The sequence below is a fragment of the Dermacentor andersoni genome, chromosome 11 (assembly GCF_023375885.2).
Source record: "Dermacentor andersoni chromosome 11, qqDerAnde1_hic_scaffold, whole genome shotgun sequence".
Classification (NCBI taxonomy): Eukaryota; Metazoa; Arthropoda; class Arachnida; order Ixodida; family Ixodidae; genus Dermacentor; species Dermacentor andersoni.
In genome coordinates this window covers 108,442,839-108,467,722 of record NC_092824.1, presented here as the reverse complement: position 1 = coordinate 108,467,722, position 24,884 = coordinate 108,442,839, and the positions used below count along the sequence as shown (strand labels likewise).

Here is a 24,884-nt window from a genome sequence, read left to right as displayed (position 1 = left end):
TTATGGCTGGGATGGTGTCGTATTGATTTATTATGGTTGGTTCGGGCAGAAAGTCTGAATGGCGCTTGAATGTATGTTGCTTGTGGTATTCAATAGGAGCCGTGATAAGGCAAGTATAGAAATTTTAATTTGGAAATCATTCTACGTTGAGCCAGTGATTGAATGTTAGCCTTGACGCGCAGGTTCGTAATGCTCGTTTGACGTGAATATTGTGAATATATAAATCTCAATGCTAAGTTCTGTATGTGTTCTAGTTTCTCGGTTAAATACTTCTGGTTCGGGGCCCAAATAATGTCAGCATACTCTAAGCATATTCTTTTATTAATAATGTCAGCATATTCTTTTATTAGCAGCCTTCAAATGGCATCTGAGCAGATGACGTGTGCACCTGGTGGTTAACGGATATGAAATAAGTCCCAGCACACGACTCCCAAGATTTTTCAGCTATCCACAGGTTCTACCTAATATCGAAGGTATAAGCCATACTGGTTCTCGACACTCTAGGTCGTGCGTCACTTTTGTCAACTGGTGATGGCGGCGTTTTGTTCAGTGTCCATACAAGAAACACCTATTATTGCGAACTTTTCATGACACATCCATTCTTACTCCAGATTTACAATCTTGCTCAGAGGCTGCTTTAAGTCTCTGCTATCCAGAACTAGGTTTTTTATGCAGTCTGAAATTTCGATGCAGGTGCGCTTTACCTGATGTACATTTGCACATCTATGATAAGGTGAGCACCTGTGAATTAATCTCCAAGGTCACCTGGCCAACAGTCATGGAAGTCCATTTAGTGAAGTTGGAAGGGAGTCCCTTCGGGCAAGACGCATAATTTGTATAGTTTTTGTGGTCGAGTGTAGTTGAGGCCAACCTACAGATTTGTCAGGTATAGACATATTTGCCTGCTAGCTACATTGTGGCAAACTTGTGTCGTTATGTCAACCATCCTTTTAGAAAGTTAGAACTTAGATTGTTGAATGTAAAGTTTAGTTCTTGACAAATATGCCTGTGTGATCACTGGGACTACAACCCTCTTGGCTGTTGTATTTATGTGGCATGCGTGTCAACTGAGTCCAATGCATGCTGTCTCTCCTCTTTCATATATATTTCAGCTATGGCAGAAAGGGCAATAAAGGCATGTTAATAACACCTTAAGGCATTGATGTAAAGTGAGCAAGGTGTTTGCAAAGCTGCCAGCATTAGTTTCAAAACTGCAGGGCAATGCAAAAGAATCACCTAGAAAATTTTATTTTGAAATCTAAACCATATTCACTTCTGTTGCTTTTTACTGGCGGTATATTACCATAAACTACCACGAATGCAGATGGAAAGCGGCTCTATTTTCAGTGAGCAGCATTGGCTCGGTTATCGAATCAGTTTAATTAATGCACCATGTAGTGGAAACATGGATCAAGCAGGTATAATAATGAAAACAATATTTGTAGATGTGTGAAAATTTGTGACCACGCAATGAGCATGTGTGTTTTATTGTGAAATTGTACTTCACTGAAGAAAAAAATACAGGAAACGTGAGCACACGTCAGGCATTGCCATCTTTGCAGTTGCTAAACAAATATGAAGTTTACTTCGCCTTATTGCACACTGTTCTGGATATGCATATTAAAACACAATCAGCATTTCTTTGACAACTGCCCCTTGGCAACTACTGCTGCAATGATAGCAGGAGAACAGGCAAGAGCAACAACTTGGACATTATCTGGTAACTGTGGCGCCGGATATATCTCTTCTGGTTTGTTGTCTGGCTTCAGGTGTTTCCACTGCACGAGTTTTGTGCCTGCATATGACAGAAGCACAAGTGTGTCACAACAGCACTGCATCTTTAGAGTGAACCTTGATAACAATATCTGACGCTATGTGCAAAGATCCAAACAAGACAGATATATTCACAGGAACCTGGAGAGGAAGTAATCAGCTGTGCTCAAATAAAGGATGTCAGGTTCCTTTAAAAAAAAAATCGGGTTCAACTAGGGATGCAGATAAATTAATTACTAATAAATTAGTAAGGAACAGCCTGTGAGAAAAGAAAGTAATATTTTTAAAAATTTGGAGGATGCTTAAGCTTCGTCTTCAAGAGCGGAACACAATAGCATTCAAAGATTCGTGACTGCTTCTCACACTTCCCAGCTACTGCAGCTTATATGTAACCCTAATGTTTACCGGGAAATGGTGGTGATGAACGCTACGCATGGAGGTGAACTTTCTGGTAGAAATGCATCCTCTTGCGTGGGCCGATCCTGAAGGTAATGCTCAGCCACGCCAAAAAACTTTGTCAAAAATCTAAGACAAGGTATGAGCAAATTTTGTGATAAGATGGTGTGGCAATATAACCCACATATACAGCATGTTGTATAGCAAAATATGGCATATATATATACCTAAATATATACGGAAATTTTCGATCACAGGGTCGCCGGCACTGGATACCGACACCTGATTTTCTACGGCAGGGGACCCTTAACACTATCGGGTTAAAATATGTAATAATGGGGCAAGGAATATGATTGACTCTGTTCTGGCCAGGTGTAAGACCACGGCAGTTAAGTGCTGCTGCTTATATCCTTGCCATGTGTGTAACATATAGATTCAAGAATTCCATTTGAAACAGTTATCCCTGTTGATTGCAGTGTGTTGAACTTGTGGTTGAGATACGACCATATTTTCTGCCTCTAGGAGAGAGCAATTATATCCGATACGAACCTAGGATACGTACGCCGTTTGGAAAACATGTTGAAAGTGCGAGGCATTGCAGCCATATACAATCTGTAGTTTAAAGACTGCAGAAGTGATGTTAGCCAAGAATCTGCGTTGAATGTTGGAAGCTAGGTGTCTGTGTGTGTATGCTTTATTCACTTAATTTGCCCTTCTGTTAGTCCACTAAGGTACATACAGTCTGTGTCATAAGTTTACAAATCGCGGGATTAGAGAAAAAGCTGTAGGAAACTTGTATTTGAATAACTGCATAAGTGATGTTTTTTGCAAGCTAAATATCTGCATTGAAAGCTAGATGCTAGGGTGTGTTGCACAGGCACATGGTCTGTTCACTTACTGTGCCCTTCTGCTAGCCCAGTGAGGATGTGTGGACTATTTACGTACAGTTGTTGTCAAAAGCTTACAAACCAGAGGATTTGGGAAAAAGCTGAATATTTCCAGTTCCTGAGCACACCATGCGATACTCCAATTTTCAGTCAGTACCATTGAATGCAAACAACATTGTGTTACGGTTTTACTGGCTGCAGTCGCAAACTGCTTAGAAATTCAACATTTTCTTATAGCCCGCGATCCATAAACTTTTGACGCCAACTGTGCCTGCCATGGTGGCTTAGTGACCGTGGCATCGTGCTTCTGAGCATAAAGTGGCAGGTCCGACTCCCGGCTGTGGAAACCGTATTCCAATGCTGGTGAAATGTAAAAACATTTATGAACTTTGATTTAGGTGTACATTACGAAACCCATGCAGGTGGTCGAAATTTATCTAGAGCTTTTCACTTTGGTGTATTTTGTAGGCCCAGCTAGTATTGGTATGGGGCAACAAAGCATAAATTCATGATTGATAAACAGGGAAACAAAGATAGACTAAGCACATCACGTGAATACTGAATATAGATGATGCAAAAAGTTAAAACAAGTTCACGATGAGCGTGGCCAGAGGCTGTCTTTAAAGCGTAGCTGCAGTTAAATCTATCTTTTGAAGCTGATGGTACCATGCATCGTTATCTATTGTTGATTGCTCATGACCTTGTTTATTGATGTGACTGTACCTTAGCATTTGGAGTAGGAATACTGTGTACCATGCACCGTTATCTATTGTTGATTCCTTCATGACCTTGTTTATTGATGTGACTGTACCTTAGCATTTGGAGTAGGAATACTGTGTAAGATGTGAAGTGTAGGTGGTTGAACGTGCATGTGTTGGCCAGAAAAAAATGACACAAACTGACCTTTGAGCACAGCTACAAACAGGTCTCCAGCACAGCCCACGTGTGTTGCCTGTGCTCCAAGAGAAACCATCCTGGCAGTTGCACCATCGCTGGTAGCAGCAGAGTACTGTTGCAGTCCCAGAAGGAAGACCATGCCAACATCTGCAGAGCATTTGGAAAAGTAACTCTTTCAGTTATTTTGTTTGAAAAACAAGTTTTACCAGATCAGTGTGACAGAATTAGGGTGCTATCTCTCACATTGTGTTTTGGCTGCAAAAGAAGAAACCGTTTCAAATGTTTAAAGCAGTGTGGATGAGCTGACCTCATTACAGGCATTGCACATAATGGAATGTGTAGACAAGTCAGGCTTGTACACATCAGTTTTTCAAGAACATACTGTGGTTGGATCAAAGTGTCTTTAAAGGGACGCTAAATAAGAATGCTAAATCAGTTTAGAATGACAAAGTATTCTATCAAATGTCTATTTTCCATGAATTTGTAGCAAGAGCTTGATATTTGATTTTTTTTTTTTGCAAGCAAAGCTTGTATTGCCTCACTCGTGTCGGCGTCGGTGTCGCCGTACAAAAAAACTCAAGCTGTGCGAAAATAAAAATTGCTTGCTGGGCTGCGGATTTGAACCATTGACCTCCAGGTTGTGAGAACCACCATACTAACCGATCTAGCCACTGTCAGTTCATCATACGCACCCTTTAAAGCAGAGTTTTATATGCATGAAGAAGCAGACGCAGCGCAAGGCGCGAGCCAACCACAGGCATCCCCTTTCCCCCCGGAGGAGGGAAAGGGTGTGATTGCTTGTTCGCTTGCCTCGCACCCACCGTTTCCCACCAGTTCAGGCCAGCAGTCAGATGGGGAGGATGTGTTCGGTTCATTCTGCCAAAGAGCAGGCTGCATTAAAGCAACGGCAGCAGGAGCAGGCCACACGTAGTGCATTCGGCTGAAGAACAGGCGGCGTTTCATGAACGCTGCTGGGAACTCGCTCGAGAAAGGGCTCGTCATTGACGTGCTGACCTCACCGTGAGGGAGCGTGCAGCCAAGGCGTTATGACAACGAAGAGTCGCGGATCCCGAGTTTTGCTGGCACCCCTTTTCACAGTAGTAGAAGGGCGGTCAGTTTTTTTTTTTTTTTATACCTTACAGAGATACCTTACAGAACCCATGAGGGGCATAGTGTAAGGGGGGTGATACATGAATCTTAAGTAAAAAACAACATATTACTATGAAAGGAAACAAAAGCCAAACTACCATTTCTTTGGTTTTGTGCCAACACCCCAGCACCAGTACCCACCAGTAGGTGGAATGCAAAAAACGTTTGCGTACTGTGTTCTGTGTATGTAAGTACACTGTAAGAAGTTCCCAAACCCTGCCACATTCAGTCTTCGGTTCCTTTAATTAGCATACTCATCTTTGCAAATAAAAAGTTCACTAGGCCCGAGCAGATACTTTCAAAATCCATGATGTGACAGCGAGCTGATGCGGCAACTTCAATGTGGCATCGCCACCCGTCTTTCATTTTTGCATTTTTTATGGCTTATTAACCCTCATCTCATCGTAGAATTGGTCCTTTTTGGTATTGAAAAAGAGTACTAAAACTGCCTAACATATTTTTTGCTTTTGTGTCCTTTTAAACTCCAATTTGTCCAAAGTGCCCCTTCTACCCAGAAGAGAAGTTTTGTAAGTGAGAAAATGACGTAAACATAGGACAAGGATGCTGCCTTCACTGTGAATATGCAGTCCAAAATTGGCACTTTGGCCAAAGTGTGGACGACCTTGCACATTGGTCGGTACTGGTACTGGTTCCATATGTATTTCCAAACAGGTGCGCATCACCACACCTCGTTTTTTTGTGTGCTTTCCTTCTCTAAGAAATTGGAGACTGTCTATTCTTGGAAACAGTGGTGCCGTTGTTATTTCAAAGCATTAACTTGTCAATTTATCTGATTCTGTGCAGTTTTGGGACTTATTAAACCCCATAACATTTATAAATTTATTACATTGCTTATGTGAGTTCTGAAAGAGCCCTCCTCACAAATTAGTGTACATTTCAGAGCAGTGTGTAATATGCCAACTGCGTCCACTTTAGGCATTTAATAGATGCAATTTACGCAAATGTGTTATTGTTTCTAGCTGCTAGTAGAGTTTACAGGCGGCGGTGTCGTCGTCGTCGTCGTAGTAGTAGTAGTAGTAGTAGTAGTACCACCACCACCTAAATCAAAAATTGTTTCTAACAGTCGCAAGTGTTCTGTTAAATGCAACAAACCTTATCAAAATTGGTAGAGTGGGTGCCAAACAAAACAATTCTCAATTATTATGAATTTGAATAGGAGCACATTAGGAAAAGCATCCTCTTAGAAGTTTGAGGTACCTGCATAAAAAGGCCCCACTTATTCTATATTCACCCCCACCAGGTTGTCTTTCTGTGAAAAGGCTTTGAGAACTACATCCTCTCACCAGTTAGTATCATGGTGGTGTTTTCATTGCCAGTCACGTGAATCACATGATGTCCTGCAAACAGCCGCCGAGGAACTTCAGTGAATTCTCCTATGTGTTTTCTGCCATCGTTGATGCCTAGCTTCTTATTCCTGCAACAAAACGAAGAGTTGCAACGGTGAAAATGTGCGACAAGGAGACAAGCTAAAAATAGATAGCACCAGTGATGGTGGAGGCACACCCAATAAAAATACAGTAACACTAATTTACGACTACAGAAATGTTAATCTAAAATGCTTTAAAAACAATTATATAAAATACTATATTTTTCTGCTAAATGAAAATGCAGTACAGACAGCGTGCTGCACTTAATGGTTCATTGCAAGTACATCACTCCATTATAATTTGCACCTGTGACTGAATGTGCTGTTCCAGTGGATAATACAGTAATTATTGATAAAATTAGTGTATTATACATGCCTATAAAGTATTCAAATGATTCATCAATATATCACTTTTGCAAAGCTCATGTAAACAAAGTAAAAATTTTCTGTAAACTGTGAGCTTGCATGATTTCCATCTTCAATTTTTCTATTCGATTTTTCAGTCTAGATGCTCAATAGGTTATGGAATTATAAGCATTGTGCTTATATTTTGTTTAAACTATGAAATTTCGGTGCTTTTCCTAAAAAAAATGCCTAAATTAAAAATCTGCTTCCCTCTTCTACTCTTCTAAATGCAACGTGTACTACCCAAATCAGTCACCCATGTGTCACCCAAATAAATAAAAATTATTTATTGATTCAGTTACTAGTACATTATCTTCGTGAATTGAGAAAGAGCAGCCTAAAGGCATTAAAAATACCTGATCTAAGCCCACTCTTCCATTAAACAAACAAACAACAAGAAGATAGCATCGGCAGCTAATTACAACTTCAGAATAAGAACACAGCAGTAGTAGAGTGACTACTACAGTAGCTGACTAAGCATGAACATCAACAGTGTGAACAATATTAAATAAGTGACAATAATACAACATCCGTTATTTGCTAGGTAGCTTAAAGGTACTTTTTTGTAGTGAACATCTCATATGTTCTGCAACACTAATTCTGGCACTTTTGGGCATGAATTCATTGTGTGCAGCATCATGTATGTTAGCTTTTGGAAGCTGCAATTTGTATGAGATATGGAAATGTTTCATACATATTTAAGTGGCAACTGTGTTTACATAACAGCAGCAGAAGTGCAATCATTGTGGTACAGACAAAAAAAAAGTTATAGTTTTAGCATGTATCGCCTCGCCACTGCACTTCTGCAAACCTTTTGAAGCAAAGCGGACAGCCCACCTGTTGCTTCCACAGGCCCAAAGTTCACCTGCATCTGTGACCAGGTAGCTGCTGTCCATTGTGCAGAAACAGTGCATGGGACGAACGCCACCAGGTAGCTCCACTTTTACGGGAAGATCCGTTGAAGTGGAAAAGTCAATCCCCAGCATTCCTGTGCAAGAAGTGTGCCTTGTTAAACTACAGGGCAAATATTTGAACGCAGGGCATAAACCAGACTTGCAGTGGACTGGTACACTCCACAAGACAAATTTGCACACTTTTAGAACTATCTTGTCCCCAAACAATAGCTGTCATCTATCTTGTCATCTTCCTTTCTTTAAAGGGCCCCTCACCAGGCCCCATAGCAAATTTTGGTTATATGCTGAAAGTTGTTACCTGTCCTCTAGGGAGCGTTCCGCCAAAAAAAAATTTCAAATCGGCTCATTAATAGCCGAGATAGAAATATTTCAGTGCCGTGAACCCATGATTTCAGAAGGCGAGCTCCACTGCATGGCGAGACACTCTCTCTACTCGCCCTGTACAGCCTCCGCAAGCGAAATTCCTTCCCCGTGTTCTCCCGTACCGGATCTCGAGAATCGCGCGACGCATATGTCACGGGCGCCCCGCCTTCATTTTTTTTTCTCCTCGCTCTTCTTTTTTTTTTTTTTCTTGGTGCTGCGCACTTCTGATGGCGGCGTTACGCGCGAGCTGCTGTGACGTCTCGTTTCACGCAGCGCACGATTTTGTGCGCTGTGCACAAGGACACATAACTAGCGGTATAATTCAGTGCTACGCAAATACTGAAACAGAACAAGTAGATCGCAGAGCATGATCACGTGCTGGAACATGGTAGAAAATGGCATAGTTTCAGTACCTGCACACGTGACTGCACGACCGTGGGAACAAGCAGACGAAGCGGAAGTACATCTCTCTTGCTTCGGCACAAAGTAAAACAAAACACACGCAGACATTCCCTTTGTGTGTTTTATTATTTCTCTAAACTTCAATTCGTCACTTCCAGCAACAGATTACACAAGTAACAGATGTTGCCTTGAATAATTCTCAAAGTCACGTGTGTCACTACGGGCGACGTCATACTGTCGACACGACTATGCAGGCGCAGGGACACGACTACGTTACCGTCCGGCTTGGAGCGCGGTTGCTGCGAGGGAAAGGGAAAACGGTGTTCGAATTGAAATTTCAGACCTTTCTACGGTGCACAGCAATGTAATTTTTTGCAAACACGATCGTTAGTGCACATTGTATGCTCTCGCTTGTCAGCTCAAAATGGCCAGACCTGGTGAGGGGCCCTTTTTAATGCCGCGCACCCGGCACTTTTAAGTCATGAATGGCATGCACATATCAGCGTGACATAGTATTTTTGACTGGAAAGCAGCGAGTGCAGAGTCAAATGAAAGAATGAAATAAAGGAGGCATTGGTCTGAGTGTCCAACAGTGCTCCTGATAGGAAAGCATGCAGGCCCAGGGCTTTGAGGAACGGAAGTTTACTGAAAGATTGTAACAATTATTGTTGTACAACAAAATTACCTCCTAAAGGGTGCACCGTTTATAGAGTAAATTATCACCTTTGTGGGAATATTGTTTTTCTAACACTAAGTGCCTGGTGCTTTCATTTGAACAGTGCTGTCGATGCAGTAGTTCTGCTGATACTCAGTGAAGCCTCATAGAGTGCAGAGCCTAATGTGAATGCAGCTGCATAAAACAAAAAGTGAAGAATTTTCAGAAATGTGTAGTGACTTCTCTTTAATTACAACATTAAAGATATGTGAAGCAGTAGCCTTGCAGCTACTAAGTTCAGTTTCAAATTGCAGCAACATCACTATGACCTGCTTTATTAGTTATGCATCATAACTTCACAGTGACTTGTGTCCTTATGATGAGTGAGCACAGATTTTTTTTCAGTGCTGTAAGATGTAATGTATGCACACCATGGGAATGCAATTCAGTAGGCTTAGGCAAGCAGCTTCTATCTGAGACTTGTGACCATCGTCATTTGTGATTTCATAATACTCCAGAAGTGCTGCAGTGGTTGTGCAAGACACAGTTAAAGCTGTATTATGAGAATAAATGGTCTGTAGCGTCAAAAATCAGGCTTCATTATTACCACTGGAGTCTACATATGCTTGTAGTAAAGCGTATTTCCTGTTTTATGGCATTTTTGCAGTGGAGCCATAGTGCTAAGAAGTGACAGGTTGAAGGTGCTGTGATCTGTAGGAACAGAAGTGCTGCAAGGCCCACCATGTCTGGCATCTCCCCAGGCATAGATGTCATGATTTTCATCGATGGCAAGAACATGCGACGCTGCACAGGCCACATGTGTTATCTCGTGGCCTAGCAAAGCTTGCACTATCTTGGGTTTCTGCAGACAAAAAACAGAATTTTCGATAGCCCTTAGGATTGCTTCAGTGTAGAAAATGTGCAGCAGAAGCACTTGATTGGCACATTGAGAAAATCACAATGTGCAGGTTGGAGTAAAACTTACATTTGCACTGTCAAAATGGCCGCCGTGACCGAGGCTGCCTGACTGCCCACGTCCACAAGACAGAAGTATCTTACGTTCTGCAGGAAGTCAGTAATAAGAAGATCATTACGCTAAATACTTCATTAACATATAGCAACTAATGCAGCAGAGCATGAGGAAATGTGATCAATTGCCAGCTGTGGCAGCTACATTCCAATGGGCACAGAATGCAGAAAGTGTAGTGTGCTTTCAATACATGTAAAACCATGGACATGTGGCCAAAATTTAATTTACAGAGCTCCACTACGCCATCTCTCCATACCTCTGTGTTGCTTTAGGATGCTATACTAAATAAATAAATAAATAAATAAATAAATAAATAAATAAATAAATAAATAAATAAATCAATCAACCAATCATTCAATGAATCAATCAGTCTGCTCACCTGGTCTATTCCCATTAGCAGTCATGGTCATTCCCATGACAGCAGTGTAGCCCTAATTAATAACACCAATAAATAGGCCCATTACACCATATGCTGCAGCAAGCATAAATGATATCATTATATTGTTTACATCTTGTCATGTTAACGTCCTACCATGTGATATGATCATCTCCTTCGAAGTAACAAAAGTCACCCACAAGAAGCTTGTATTTGTGAGGAAATAAGACAAGCCAGCTTTCTTAATTGTAAAATGCAAATGAGCAAAGCACTCCTTTCGGACACTTATTCACCTGACAGCAAAATGATGAAGTCGGCTCCACAACCAGCACGGGTTATACGGTCACTGAGGTAGTCCTTTAGGACCTTTGCTTCGCAAGTCTTCTCTCTTGCCGGACTTGGCTAAATTGAAAGGAGAGGGCAGAGCAGCAAAAGAATGATGGAAACTGGCTATTTATCGAATATAACAAATTAAATCTAAAATGTTTGTTGTTGATATCAGTTTGAAATAAATATATGCTCATAAGGAATATCCGATGTTTTAAAATAGTATCTTCATTTTGAATACGACTTCATCACAACGAATGACTATATTCTTATCTATTTGTCTTTTTATTCAATAATGAAACACATAATACACACTTACATAAGAAATAAAATATGTTCCATTTTATAAGTAATAGAAGAATTTTGAAATGATTGAACTTCAGTGTAGGCAATGACAATGAGCGCTGCACAAAACTCCTTCTAGGACTAGAGTCTGTATCCGAGCTGGTTTGTCCTGTGTGCAGGAGCACAGACTCCTGCTAGGAGTCTGAGCTCACCCTTGCCCATCCCTTAGCTACTAGCCCCTGCTTTGAAGACATGCCAAGGAAAACATTCAGCTGATCTTTATTAGTAAATTAAGCTCCTACAATACCAAGAAAACCCATCTTCCCGTAGGAGGCGGCTTCATGAGTCAGAAAGGACTTAAATACAAAGGATTGGTGGCAACGCTGCAGTTATGTTTCCGCACCAGCTTGCCGTGACGTCATTGATCTTGACGGCATCATCTGTCTTCTTGGGTGCAGCTAATTTTTTATCAGTAAGCAGTACTCTAAAGGAGCCAAAGACTAGACGTAGCAAGTGTTGAGAACATTTAACATCCCAATTATGAGGAGGTATAGTTTGAAATCGATGATGTCGCTCTGATGTAAAGGTGCTAGCTGGGATTGCGGTGCAAGATTCTTAAAAATTGAAGTTTGGCTTTAATTTTGTGTGCTAGTAATCACTCGTAATGTGAAAATGAGAAATATAGAGTCTTGAAAGAATACCTTATCAGTCTAAACTGAATTAGGCATGTGAAGACACATACGGGAGCGCTTTCCTTTTTATCATTATATGCTGTGCACGGAAAGTATAACACAGCAGAGGATCAGAAGTTCCGTGCATGCATTGCCACTTTTAAACAACACCAGGATCAGTCAGCTAATGTACACTTTTGCAGTGTTAAGACTTTGGTTTGTTGTTGCAGCATGCTGAAGGCAAGGCAGCACCACGAAAATGAAACACAGAAGCGAAAATGACATGTCAGAGACTAAGGCGTCTGATAAATAAGGAATAATGACTTTAAGACAACAAAACTGTACTGTGTTTGTTGTAGTTACAGAAAATGAAGTGGCGCTGTCAAAAATAAGGACAACATCTAATGTACAGTGCTTCGTTTACCTGGGCCCGTATTCACAAACATCCCACATGCAAAAGCTGCCCGTGATAACCTATTGTTGGCCCAAATGTTGTTATCACGGCGATCGCCATCACGAGTGTAGGTTACCCGAATGCTGGCAAATTAGGAAATGCTGTTATGTATAAGAGAAGGTTTATGAATATGGGCCTAAGTTGCACCTCTATCTGCTTCAACAACAGGCGAGGCCAGGAGCTTTATCTGGTACACTGACAGCAGGCTTACCAGCAAGCACTATCACACATATGTATAGTCGCAAACACAAATAACTGTGAAAATGAGATGTGAATAATAATAATAATAATAATAATAATAATAATAATAATAATAATAATAATAATAATAATAATAATTACTATTATTATTATTTTACATATAGAATAATATGCACTGAATATAAATTTCTGTTGGAGCCAAGAAACTGATAATTGTACTAGACTAATATAAATCAGCATTAGAAATTTTACTAGGGTAGTGCCTTTAACCTTTTACGACACTGTTACATGTTTTACATGGTTTCAAAAATTTTGCCCTACTGTAGACCAACGAGTTCCAACAATACCACTTTCCAAACGATGGCACTGCCATATGATGTGACGGCTACAACAGAATCCACTCCAACAGCCACATCACTAACGCAGCCATGACCATCCGGTACTTCCAGCTTAACAGGTGCTGCACTCTTACTCTCCCAGACAAGCAGTGATGTTGACAAATCTCCTGCAAAATTGGCGAGCATTAGCAGCAGTGTCTGTAGACTTCCTGAATGAACTGTCATAAACAACAAAATGTTAAATAGCCGCAGATGTTGCATTAATCTTACCTGAGCTGGCACGAGACTGTTGACCGACACTAGCCAAAGACAGTGTTGAAGACAAACGGTCTTTCCTATAGATGAAAGAACAAGTAAAAAATATAGGTCTCATATGTTGCTTAGAGTGGTTCTTTGTGGAGATCTCACATCTGTCATCATCTGTAGTGAGCAAATCAAAATGTACCAGTTCAGAAGGAAACAAGGGTCATGCTTAGGAAGGCCAGATGATATTCATGTCACAGATTTTTTTTTTTTTTGCACACTGTGTTGCATATTTACTCTTTTCATGCAAGTTCCTTTGCTCGTGCAACCACTTTAGAGAAGTTTTATTTGTGACTGAAACTGCTTGTTTGGTTAAAAAATCACAGCAGTGAGTGTATACAGTCAAACCTCAATATATCGAACACTGATATAAAGAATTATTGCGAACACTTTTTATATCACCTCGAAAATCGCATGCATTTTTTATTTTTTATTTCGAACGGGGTCGGACGTAAAATGGATATATCGAACTGCGCCACCCCAGACCACATGCACTCTGTTGACAGGCGGCGAGCTTTCCCGCAACACCCTCAAAGATAGTGGGGCCATGATGGGCGTTCATCGTGCCGAGGGTGCCATTTGAACGTAGCGGTTGGTAAATTACGAGTTTCGATTCATGTTGAGATGGCTACAGACGTGACATTCAAGTGGATAAGCAGCAATGAACCATTTTCTATATATGTACCCACTCAAACTTTTACAGATGAATTGCGAGAAATCATTCCTGACAAGCACGTACTGTGCAACGCAGGGTAGTGAGCCGATGGTGAGGTAGAGGTTGCAGATTACAGGCAGCAAAATGGGTTGTGCCATGAGCTGGTTGACAGATGGCCGCTGCGATGGCTCCTTCTGCAGCAGTTGCTCGAGCAGAAGGTGAATCTGTGCGCTGTAGTGGTCACTCACGGGCTCATAGGATCCTCGCATGATCTTTCTCACCAGGCTTGGAATGTGCTATACGTGTGACAACAGTAGTTGGGGCAGGTTAGTGCAAATGAAGTAACTGAAGAATGTAAATGACAGGGAATTGTGTTAAGAAATGCATTGTGGGCACTCATGAAGCTGTAGACGTCAGAGAAACTAAATGTTTCTCCCCCTACTGCTGACAGACTTGAAAGTACAGTCTACCCTCGTTAATTTGACTTTGTATTTAATTCGAGAGAGAGAGAATAAACATTTTTATTAGGTAAATGCAGCTTTGGAGAGGCATCCTCATTCCAGAATGCCTTGGGCTCGGGCTGCGTCCTGGGCCCTCACAATCAGCCGTTGCTGATCCTCAAAGTCGGAGCTGGCCAAGGCTCTCTCCCAAAGCTCGTTGGTGTGATAAGGGTCTGGAGGATTTAATGGTGCCGCTCTGCAACCCCCTACTATGCAGGGAAGAAGTTTGGGCGTGTTGGTGGGATACGTACAAACTGGGATACATAGCGCAAGAAAGACACAGGGACAAGCAGGAACACGGGACGAGAAAGAGCTTGAATTTTTGGGTATAATAGTCACATGACTGCTTTTCGTCCTTCCCTTCAGTGTGTCTATTGCAGTGGCGTCCCAGTGAGTATATATATGTTCACCAGCTGCAATAAATCAATTGTTGAAAGTTAGCGCTCGTCCCGTGTTCGTAGCTTGTCACTGTGTCTTTCTTGTGCTATGTATCCCAGTTTGTACCCCTACTATGTGCCTGAGGGACCCGGGCGTGCACTATAATGTACAGGCAAAGAAACACGCATTACTATGGAAGAAAAAATTATTTAGCTTGAATGCGAAACCATGTCGCTTTGGTTAAATCGACTGACGCCGGCGCCCCAGGTGTGCACAGTAGCTACTAAGGCTTGAAAAAGGAGAAATTCAGCAGGTGGTGCTATTGCTTCCATAGGTGCAAAGGTGTCTTACATTACTGGTTCTTTACTTTTATGCTTTTATGTTCAGAACATTCCTAAATTTAGTTTTGCTTTCAGTTCAAAGACGAGGCAGCATTTTAAACAAGGTGGTATTCGTTGTTGCATGCTGGTAGAGTCTTGCTTTAAGAGCAATAAACAGGAAGACATTGCAGGCTGCCTCAAACAATAAAATATATTTAAATTTGTTCATTTTACTGTCGTTTGTTAATTCGACCTTTTGAACAATTTGTCCAACTCTTGCGATTCCGTGAGGCTCAAATTAATAGGAGCCGACAATAGATGTATGGCATTGGAAAAGGGGCCTTGCTCAGATGCTCACTATATGTTTCTTTTTTTATTTCTTTTCAAGAAATGCAGGCCATATTCACGGCTTTGCAGGAGTGTATACAATCAGAACAATACATGGAGTAATGCATAATCATTCAAGCACATAAATTTACTGCACTCAAAGACTTGTCATAGTAAAGTCGTAATGAAAAAATCACTAGAAAGGGTTACCTTGAGAAAAGCTCCAAATTAAACTGCAATTTACAAATATACATGTACATACGGACAGACTACTTACACAATTGTTTATACAGAATACTTCAAGTTTACTGTTCAACAAAACACTTTGATTCGATGACTAATGCATCATGTGATTTACTAGAAAAGACAGAAAATTGGTCATGGGAAATTTCACACAATGTAGAATTCCAAATTGTGTAATGGTGCCTATGGATGCATTGGCAGAGTCACAATTAACTATTATCAGTGGGCAGTTTGTTGCAATTAGAAATGGAATGCAGAAAGAGATAGTACTTGCAGGTGTTGTTATGGCTCTAGGGCTGGCGGGAAAACTTACAAGATTGCTGAAAGTTAAAATGGGGAGCTTATTCAGAACTTTATGGTAATAACAGCAGAAGTATAGTAACATTCCGCTAAAGCACTGCAAAAGAAATGTACCTAAATGGTGGGAAAGTAAGTTAGCCATCGTAGGATTGAGCTGAAAGCTCTCTGCCAAAGCTAAATTAAGGCATGCAAGAAAGGCTTGCCATGTAAAGCATTGAAGAAGGAGTTTGCTCTTCTTAAGTGCTGAACAAACAACACTAGGGTGAGCAGTACTGGCAACCATTGCCGGCATTGTAACAAACCATGTTGTAACACATTCTGTCGCAAACTAATCTTCCACCACATATCTGAAATGCTAAGTTGAGCTTGAACTTTATTTTTATCTATACAATGTACAGATGACAGGGGTACAGACAAAAAGCCATAATATCAGCTTGACTGGGTCTGTGTCCCTTATTGGTTTCTTTGGCAACACATAGCAATGCGCTCATAAATGCAAGATGAACACATGTATTGGAAAAGCAATATAAATACAAACAATTTAGATAACTATAACATAAATATAAATAATTTGCACTTTATCTTTACAGATTTATTAATCCAATTGCAACACCTCGAGAAAGTTTGTTCTGTTTTTACCAATGTCCAAGAGCTTTGATATATATATATATATATATATAATTTTATGAAAGACCAGTTGTGAACCCTTGTATTTGCTACATACTCAGCTCTTTCCTAACCTCAGCTCTGAACAGCACCATTTGAGCTGACATTATTTTTTTTATTTTATTTTATTTCGTGTACCCTCAGGGCCAGGGGCATTAAAGAGGGGAGTAGTTACATCAAATACAGAAAAAAAAGTACAGTGCAGCAAAATGGTTAATAGTACAGAAATAGATGGCTCTCGGTTATACAATGTTATCTGAGTGTTCTTGGAGTGCTGGTTAATAAAATGAACTACTGTGCATGCAGTGCAGTAATACAGTGTTCCGGTAACACAAAAACAGTGATACAATTGGTAGTACAAAAACATGAATGCAATGCTCCTGTTTATACATTGTTATCTAATACTGCCATGAAGTGCTGATGGTCAACAATAGTAGCGGTTGAGGCGGGTAGGCGATTCCACTCAGCAGATGTACGCGGAAGGAATGAATAAGACATGACATTGGTTTGGCATAATGGAATTCCAACTTTGTTATTGTGATCTAACCTTGATGAAATGTATTGAGGAGGGAAGATAAGTTCATTGCAAACGGAAGGATGATGAAATATCTAATGAAAAAGTGAAAGCCTAAGGCCTTTACGGCCACAAATGTACATTCATATTCTTTAGGAACCACAAATGTACATTCATATTTAATTATTATAATAATGAACAGTGATTCATAATGAATCAATCCATGGTGATTCATAATTAACAGCAGTGGGAATACAAAAAGAAGAAAATGCACAAGAACAGGAACCAGGGGATGACTTTCAACCGACAATTTATTCTCGCACTCACTCCTACTTCTCACCATGCTAGTCCTGCAGCACATATTTGTCGACATACAAGAAAGAAATTAAACTAGAAAAACCACAGAAACTCCAATATCTGATGCTTAAAAAAAAAAAAAAAAATCTGAATGAGCAAGGTTAATCTGGAGCCATCCGCTATGGCACTTCTCTTACTCAAAGCCCCTGTGTTGCTTTTGGACATTAAAATAAATAAATAAATAAATAAATAAATTAATTAATTAATTAATGTCAGCAACACAGAGGCATTTGATAACACAGACAAAATCAATTCCACAATGAAGTCCACTAAAGACCTGAATATTGTGGCCTTGCAATTAAAAGCAAACATTTTTTTTTTTTTTTGCTGAATTCGTGTCACTGATTTCAAGAAGAAACAGAATATTTCAAACTGCATTTAGCAGCGTGCAGCAAAATGACAGACTCACATTGCCTTCAAAGGGACTTCTCAGTGTCAGTAGTTCATACAGAATACAGCCGAGTGCCCAGATGTCACTCTTGTGGTTGTAGCTGAAATAAATTTATACATGGCCACATTGTGAAGTCTGAAACCATGTGTCAAAGGGACACTATAAAGAGAAATGCAAAATCAGTGCGGATTGATAAAGTGTTCTTTCAAAACACCACATATTTTTCTATCTTTTAGTAATTGATAAATTGCTAGAAAAAAAAAAGCCAACCTTTTCATTGCTTTAAATATTGTGCTGAAACTTTTGTCCAGGTATGTCCAGTCTGGCGTCACAGATTTCCAAGTATTTTCTACTATTTGGCTGTTGTGGAGCAGTAAAACATTTCAAAGCTTGCTTAAGCTCAGTCTTTGGCTCTTTTAGAATACAAAGTAGTCAATCTTTACCGATGAGCTAGGCGTGGGCAGACACCGTCAAAACCTATGATGTCATGTTACTGGGTGAAGCGGAAACTTCACAGTAGTAGAACCACTTGCCATTCGTTCTTGCATCTTTACTGGCTTATCAAACCTATATGATTGTAAGAGTGGCTCTGCTGCTATTCTAGAAAGATAATTTACCACTACAGCTCGGTTGAACTTTCTTTATTGTCCCTTTAATGAAAGCCGTCACCTGCGCCATATAGAAACGTAATCAAAGAGAACTCACGGTTTGCCTACAAATACCTCTGGTGAGAGGTTGTTTGGAGTGCCTACCAGCTGAAATGAGAGAAAATGATTCAAATCAGAACCTGCCATTAGAGGGATTAATTAATTTTTCAAGGGAGGTTTTGCTATTGATATAGTATAGCAACTTGTAAAATGGTGACCAACAGATGTGGTGCATGTTGACATGAGGACGAGGCGCTCATGAGATAGTGATTGTGCAGTTAGCGGGTTTTAGGAAGTTATTAAGCACTGGCTTGTTCACCTCAACCTCCTCTCCCATTGAGGGTATGTACATGTACACACATTGAGGATACATACATTTTATGTAGGTACACATATTAAATGCTGCTGACAAGTCTCCTTGTTGAAACGTTGGCTCCAGCGACATTCCTTCTTCGGCCACAGTTGATCGCCTCAATCCTCCACCACCGCTTGAACTTCTCTCTTGTTTGGATTTATTAAGAAGTCTGTGCCTTAAAGTGAGCACACTGAAGCAGTGTGCTTCAATGTTATAAAATGTCAAGTTTAAAACATTGCACAATGCTTGTCTTTCACATCTTTTTGCAGCAATGATTGAGTCTTACTTTTTATCTTTTCGTTGAAATAAGGCTGAACCACAAGGTACAAGTTTTTAATGCATTTTCAGCGTTGAGTGACGACGATTAGCTGTCATGCTTAATTGTTTGCCACATTAAATATCGGCACTGTGATATGCCATGGGCAGACTTTGGTGTTGTGCAAGCATGGTCGCCAGTGTCACATGGCTCTTGATGATGACATTGGCCAAAAAATTCATCAGCAACTTGTTCCTTGCGGTTGGGGCTTTAGCCATGCTAACTTTTAGTTTTGTTTTCTCATACAAGTGTACTTTTTGTGACAATCAAGGCATATACTGTATTCCTGTGTTGTCGGTAATATATATGTCAAGTTGATCCATGTTAAAAGATAAATTTTTTTCCCTTGCTATCATTTCACAACTTAATGCATAAATAGTAAAAGATAACAAAAGACAGCAAAAATTTTAAAAGATCATTTGGAAGAAATAAAGCCTCATAAAACATAATTTAACTTAATAAACCACCTTTAATTTGGATGTTAGAATGTTTAACTTCCATGCTTGCCCTATGACTGATTTGTGTCTTAATGTTTTATTGGAGGTTACGTTACACTTTCTTTTGCTACTGGTTTTCCCATTTTTCTGTTCTAATTTATTTTTGATAATTCTTTCATTAAACAAGTGCACCATCACCAAGGTCTAGCTCCAGCTGTTCATGGACATTTTCAGGAATCAATCAATCAACCAGTCAATCAGTTATTCAATAAATAAATCAATTAGTCAATTAATTAGTGAAATTAAAATGCCATTGACGTATTCCTGCTTCATATGATTTTTTTCATTCCATGTGCTCACGGTGAAGAACATATTGAGCAAGCCTTTCAAATTATATGATCCGGATCACATGTTTTCTTGGACAGTGGGCTTTAAGGTGAATTTCTTTGGCTCATTTTCTTTGTTGGTGGTCAAACTTTCACAGCCGATGCAAAGGGTGCGTGCTCTCATGCAACTAGTTTGCCAGGCACGTTCATCACCGAGTGCTAACTGTTATAGCTATTTGGGGCAAACATGCTGTTGTGCATGAGCTTTGGGGCATCTGAAAGTTTACATGCTTTGGGGGAGTGCTCGGAAAGGACACCCTTCTTCTCTCGATGCCCTCTCATCTTGTGGCGGCTTCAGGCTCCGGAAGAAGAGCATGGCAGTCACCTTCCACGCCAATGCTAGCGCAGCTGAAGGCAACACATATCATGACAAATTGGCTTATAGATATAGCCATGTATACTACTACCACTACAGATGTGTTGGTTAACGAATCTGTTCTCTGCGAAATTACGCAATGAAACAACAAACACAACCTAAATATCCTCACTCTAACAAGTATGCGCCTTCAATGCATCATTCCTTTAATAAAGCCAATAGCCTTTCAGAAGCGTTTGGCTACTCGCTTACATTGGCAGTCATCGTCAGTTGTTTCCACACAATTTTTCTATCGCTCTCTTTGTTTTATTTCCTTCTTTGCACTTATCAGCAATGTTATACTTGTTATATTATTCGTAAAGCTTACGCTTTCTGCCTTGCTTTTGCTGCTCAGAATCTTCGAGATGCCAAAGTCGCCAACTTTGACGATGCTGCGGCATTGGTTCAGAAGCAGGTTCTGAGTCTTGAGGTCCCTGTGCAGGATTTTTCTGGAGTGAACGTGCTCTAAGGCGAGCAATACTTGCGCAAAGTAGCTCAGCACTTCCTGATAAAAGAACAAAGAAAGGAATTTAGACATGAAAGTTGGGTAAGTTGGTGCATATTCCAGAATTCAGACATATTTAATTAGCGCTACAAAGACGTAGGGCTAGAATACGTGTTCATGTGACAAGTGTTATATTGGTCATGTGCCGTTGTATGAACGATCGCTCGAGAGAGAACACCGGGCAGCGGTCAGTGCTTAGCGGATAGTGGCAATCTGGCTGACCACTGCCGCAGATGCTCATGCAGCCTGTAGTTTCACAGTGCTTGTGTACGAGGACAGCTCCAGAGACAAGCTGATAAGGTGATATCCGAAGCATTTTGTACCAAAAATGCAGGTGATAAGTATGTAAGCAGCCCGTCACTGGCTCTTTCCAAAAGAAAAAAAAAGTATGCTTATTTGGAATATAATTTCCTTATCAACTTGTTTCAATAACTTCTGTGGGGGGGAGGGGGGGGGACGAAAAAAAGAAGGTGGAAAAGGCGGAATTGCTTCTCTGTGTCTGGGTTCTACACATGCATTGACTTTTATGGTTCAGCGTAGTAAAGATTCAGTCGAAGTCTAGCGTCATGTCCTGTGTTCTTCTCGCTATAGTCCTAGATCATTTATGTGCTAGTTAGATGTCTGAATTAAAACAAAAAGAAGAAAAAATATTGTCGTGCTAGAAATGTAAATGCTTGTTGGTTATTTCATGCAAATGTTGGAAGATGCAGAAATTTCTGTGAGTCATGAGCATCATACATTACCCTCTCAGAAAGCAGGGCACGGCCTCTTTGCTTTAGGTAATCATACAAGTTTCCACCTGCAATATAGGTACTCTTGTTATAATTGCTTGAACATCTTGAAGGGGCAGCACAAGGCGACAGACAAAGACAGAAGGCAGGAGACATGCAGGACAGCATTGAACTTACAGTTAACTTTATTAGAAGGAATACACAAATTTATGTACTACAAGCCATACCCACGTGCTCTCCCATCGACGCCGTCATTATCACTCATTATTCCACACGTAGCAAACACACTATGAGGGAGAATATTGAGGCCTGCCATATCAGGAATAAAAGATCGCGTTGTGTAAGCATGCCTTCATTAATTCTGCATGACAGTGAATTTTGATTTTTAAATTGCTTCATAGTGCAGCATTACATTACAGGGTTTTGCTGTTAGAGGATTTGTCTGTGCACTGTGTGGGGATGCGCGACTCTCACGCGTCCCCTGATATGTTGTTTTTCCCGCACGGCTCGCGTGGCCTGGCGCCCGCGGCGGTCGGAGTGGTTGAGGCGCAGTACGAGAGATGGCGCGAGTGTTGCGCTGCTAACGCCGCCGACAGGCGGGGTTACTTGGGCGCCGAAAGACAAGGCGCTTGGGGCTTTTTGGGTCGGGACAGCAAGCAGTGCGGACATGCCGTGCCGCGCGTGCGCCGATCCATGCTTCGGCGAGACCGTCTCGCGTGGCCGCCTTGGAACGCGCCACCGTTCGCGTGACCGTACATGCGAACGACCAGGCGTTGGGATCCAGCGTGGGGCGAACATATTCGCTCGCTATCCGGTCGCGGTGAGTCGGACTTCTAGATTTGTCGCGCGCCCATCGGCATGTGTTTTGGATAGCAAGTCGGCTAGCAGGCATTGATCTATGAAAGGTGCAATAAATGCCCTTGTGATTGTTTGCACTACCGTGTTGTCGTTCCTTTGTCCCAAGAGTACACGGGAGGAGAACCCCACAACTGATATGACGCCATTGATGGGAGAGCATGTGGGTACAGGTTGTTGTACTTAAGTTTGTGTATGCTTTCTAATAAAATTAGTCGTGAGTTCAGCGCTGTCCTATGTGTTTCCTGCCTTCTGTCTTTGTCATCTCACGCTGCCCCTTCAAAATGTTCAACCAGTACGAGCTTGCCTAAATGTCGATTCTTGTACAATTGCTTGCTCATGAAATGACAAACCTCTTATTCGATAATTAGCCCCTCCTCAACATGTCATATGTTCTGTGCTTCACTCTGACCTTTTGCATTCCTCTGTTACTATGAACAGTGCTGGCTCATTCTTTAGAGTATTTTGTGCACTACATATGTGCACAAATTCGCACACTTTTGTGTGTGTATGCACGCCTGCTGTGGTTAAAATGCACTGTTTGGAAAGGGTCTTTGATATCTTCATGTGCAGTGTGATTACTTTGTTTTCTGTGGAGGTCTTTAGATGGTGCATGAAAATATAGTATTGAAATAATCTTTTCTGTATACTAATGCATAAGACTATCGGTGCTAACCTGCTCTGAGATTTATGTCGTTTGAATCATTTAATTTTCATTCATATACTTTAATCCATTTTAATTTCATTGTCTTACAACTGCAGTTTGGCCACATATCTAGGTAATTAATATATTGCAGGCTTCAGGCATGGGCCCAAAAAGCACATGCACATTGACTACTTTGTATTACCTGCACTGCAGCCTTGTGCAGTGCCGTGCATCACGAACCTGGGGCATACTCCATGACAATGGCCAAGCTCTTTTCCTCGAGGAAGCTGTCGTAATAGGCAATGATGTTGGGATGGTGCAGCATCGCTAGCACTTTGGCCTCATTCAGGGACCCTTCCTTCTCTTCTTTGGACATCTGCTGCACAGGAATGTGCTTGATGACCACTTTCCGTCCGGTGGACTTCTCGGAGTACAGCGTTACAACCCTGCAGGACCATGCAGAAAGGCTATAGAGAATGGTGTCGGACTGAGTGGCACTAATATCATATTTCACGTGCATAATGCGATTTGTGTAACACTTCCCTTCCTAAACTTGATATGTAACTGGACTCTTGGGTATTGATCAAAACTAAATATGCGAATGCTTTGGCCATGTTTTCATTCACTTAGTGGGTACACTATTATCAAAAGAAAATTATCCGTCCCCTTAATTTTTAATTGCGGCACGTAGAGTGCAATGAGGGAGGGACATATGATAAGCCTATCTATATATGAATCGGTGGCATCAGTCAACTGAATTCAGTCAGTGCACTGCTATGCTGTTATACTACTTGACATCACTGTATTTCTAATAGCACAGAAACTCTTAGCACTGTATCAGTATTACAGTACAAAACAAGATTTAGCGACCACTCGATTGGTCTTGCACATATAATTAGCTCGCACATAATTATAGAGAATGCATGCCTTTCTGTAACATTTCTGTTGCATTTCAGTAACTTTTGGTGCGGATTAAAATGACTATTCACGTTAGAGGCGAATCACAGACATCTCAACAGGTTTGAGCAGCTTGCTACTTTTAGCTCTTATCAGCTTCATAAACGAACTTTTTATGCATCAGTTCAAACGAATTCAGATGTGGCCACTCTTATCCATTTCGTACGCTTCGCTACCCCAGGTACGCATTCGTTCAGCGCCATGGCGCTCTTTGGCAATACCTAGCCCTTGCGCCCATAAACACCACACATTCGTTCGTTCGTTCAGCCTACTGCGCTTTGAGCATATGGTTGCAGGCTGTTAGCGGCCGACATGGCAAAGTTATTGTTGTGCCGCACTGATCACGATCCACGCTCTGTAATACATAGCGACCAAAATAAATTAACGCCCTCGTACCCAAATGCGCCTCTTCCGACCACTTCAATCTTCTCGTATCTGTCCATTTTCAGCAAGGCTAATGCAACTACTTAGTTCACTGCTGATGGCAAACGGACAGCGAACAAAGCGTCACCAAAGAATAATCACCCCACCAGTTTAGTGCCCAAACGCCAAACTACTAGACGACAAAACACTACTTCAAACTCGGATACCTAAATCGAAACAACTGAAGATTCAGTTTTAAGCTTGCCGCCTTTGCGCACGTCACGGTGAAACTTGATGATGATGATGTTAAAATAAGTATGACCCTCTGTAGCTTTTCCTGTTATCTAACTAGACAACGCTGTTACTTGTTTAAATATTGCTAATAAATATTTTGGACACACTATTGTTACATCACGTTTTGGTTTTGTTTTTGTCGCGAATGGTGGGAGCAGACTACACGAATCCAA

General features: G+C 41.0%; 1 protein-coding gene across 2 annotated transcripts; it reads right to left on the bottom strand.

Annotated features, from left to right (window-relative positions):
- Nucleotides 1–1,448: 1,448 nt before the first annotated feature.
- On the bottom strand, nt 1,449–24,814 carry niki (nimA-like kinase). 2 transcript variants are annotated; one of them, XM_050186260.3, is made up of 16 exons: nt 24,451–24,814; nt 23,338–23,543; nt 21,609–21,664; nt 20,689–20,865; nt 18,570–18,619; nt 17,883–17,964; nt 13,953–14,164; nt 13,181–13,245; nt 12,920–13,077; nt 10,928–11,036; nt 10,214–10,290; nt 9,970–10,090; nt 7,732–7,882; nt 6,407–6,537; nt 3,960–4,100; nt 1,449–1,795 (listed from the first exon to the last, which is right to left on the bottom strand). In XM_050186260.3, exons 1-16 carry the CDS (start codon nt 24,495–24,497, stop codon nt 1,632–1,634), a joined length of 1,947 nt encoding a protein of 648 aa, XP_050042217.1. In that variant the 5' UTR covers nt 24,498–24,814; the 3' UTR covers nt 1,449–1,631. The 2 variants fall into 2 exon arrangements, 1 of the variants encoding a protein (XP_050042217.1); XR_008614252.1 differs by having other exon boundaries at nt 1,717–1,795; nt 2,179–4,100.
- Nucleotides 24,815–24,884: the final 70 nt, after the last annotated feature.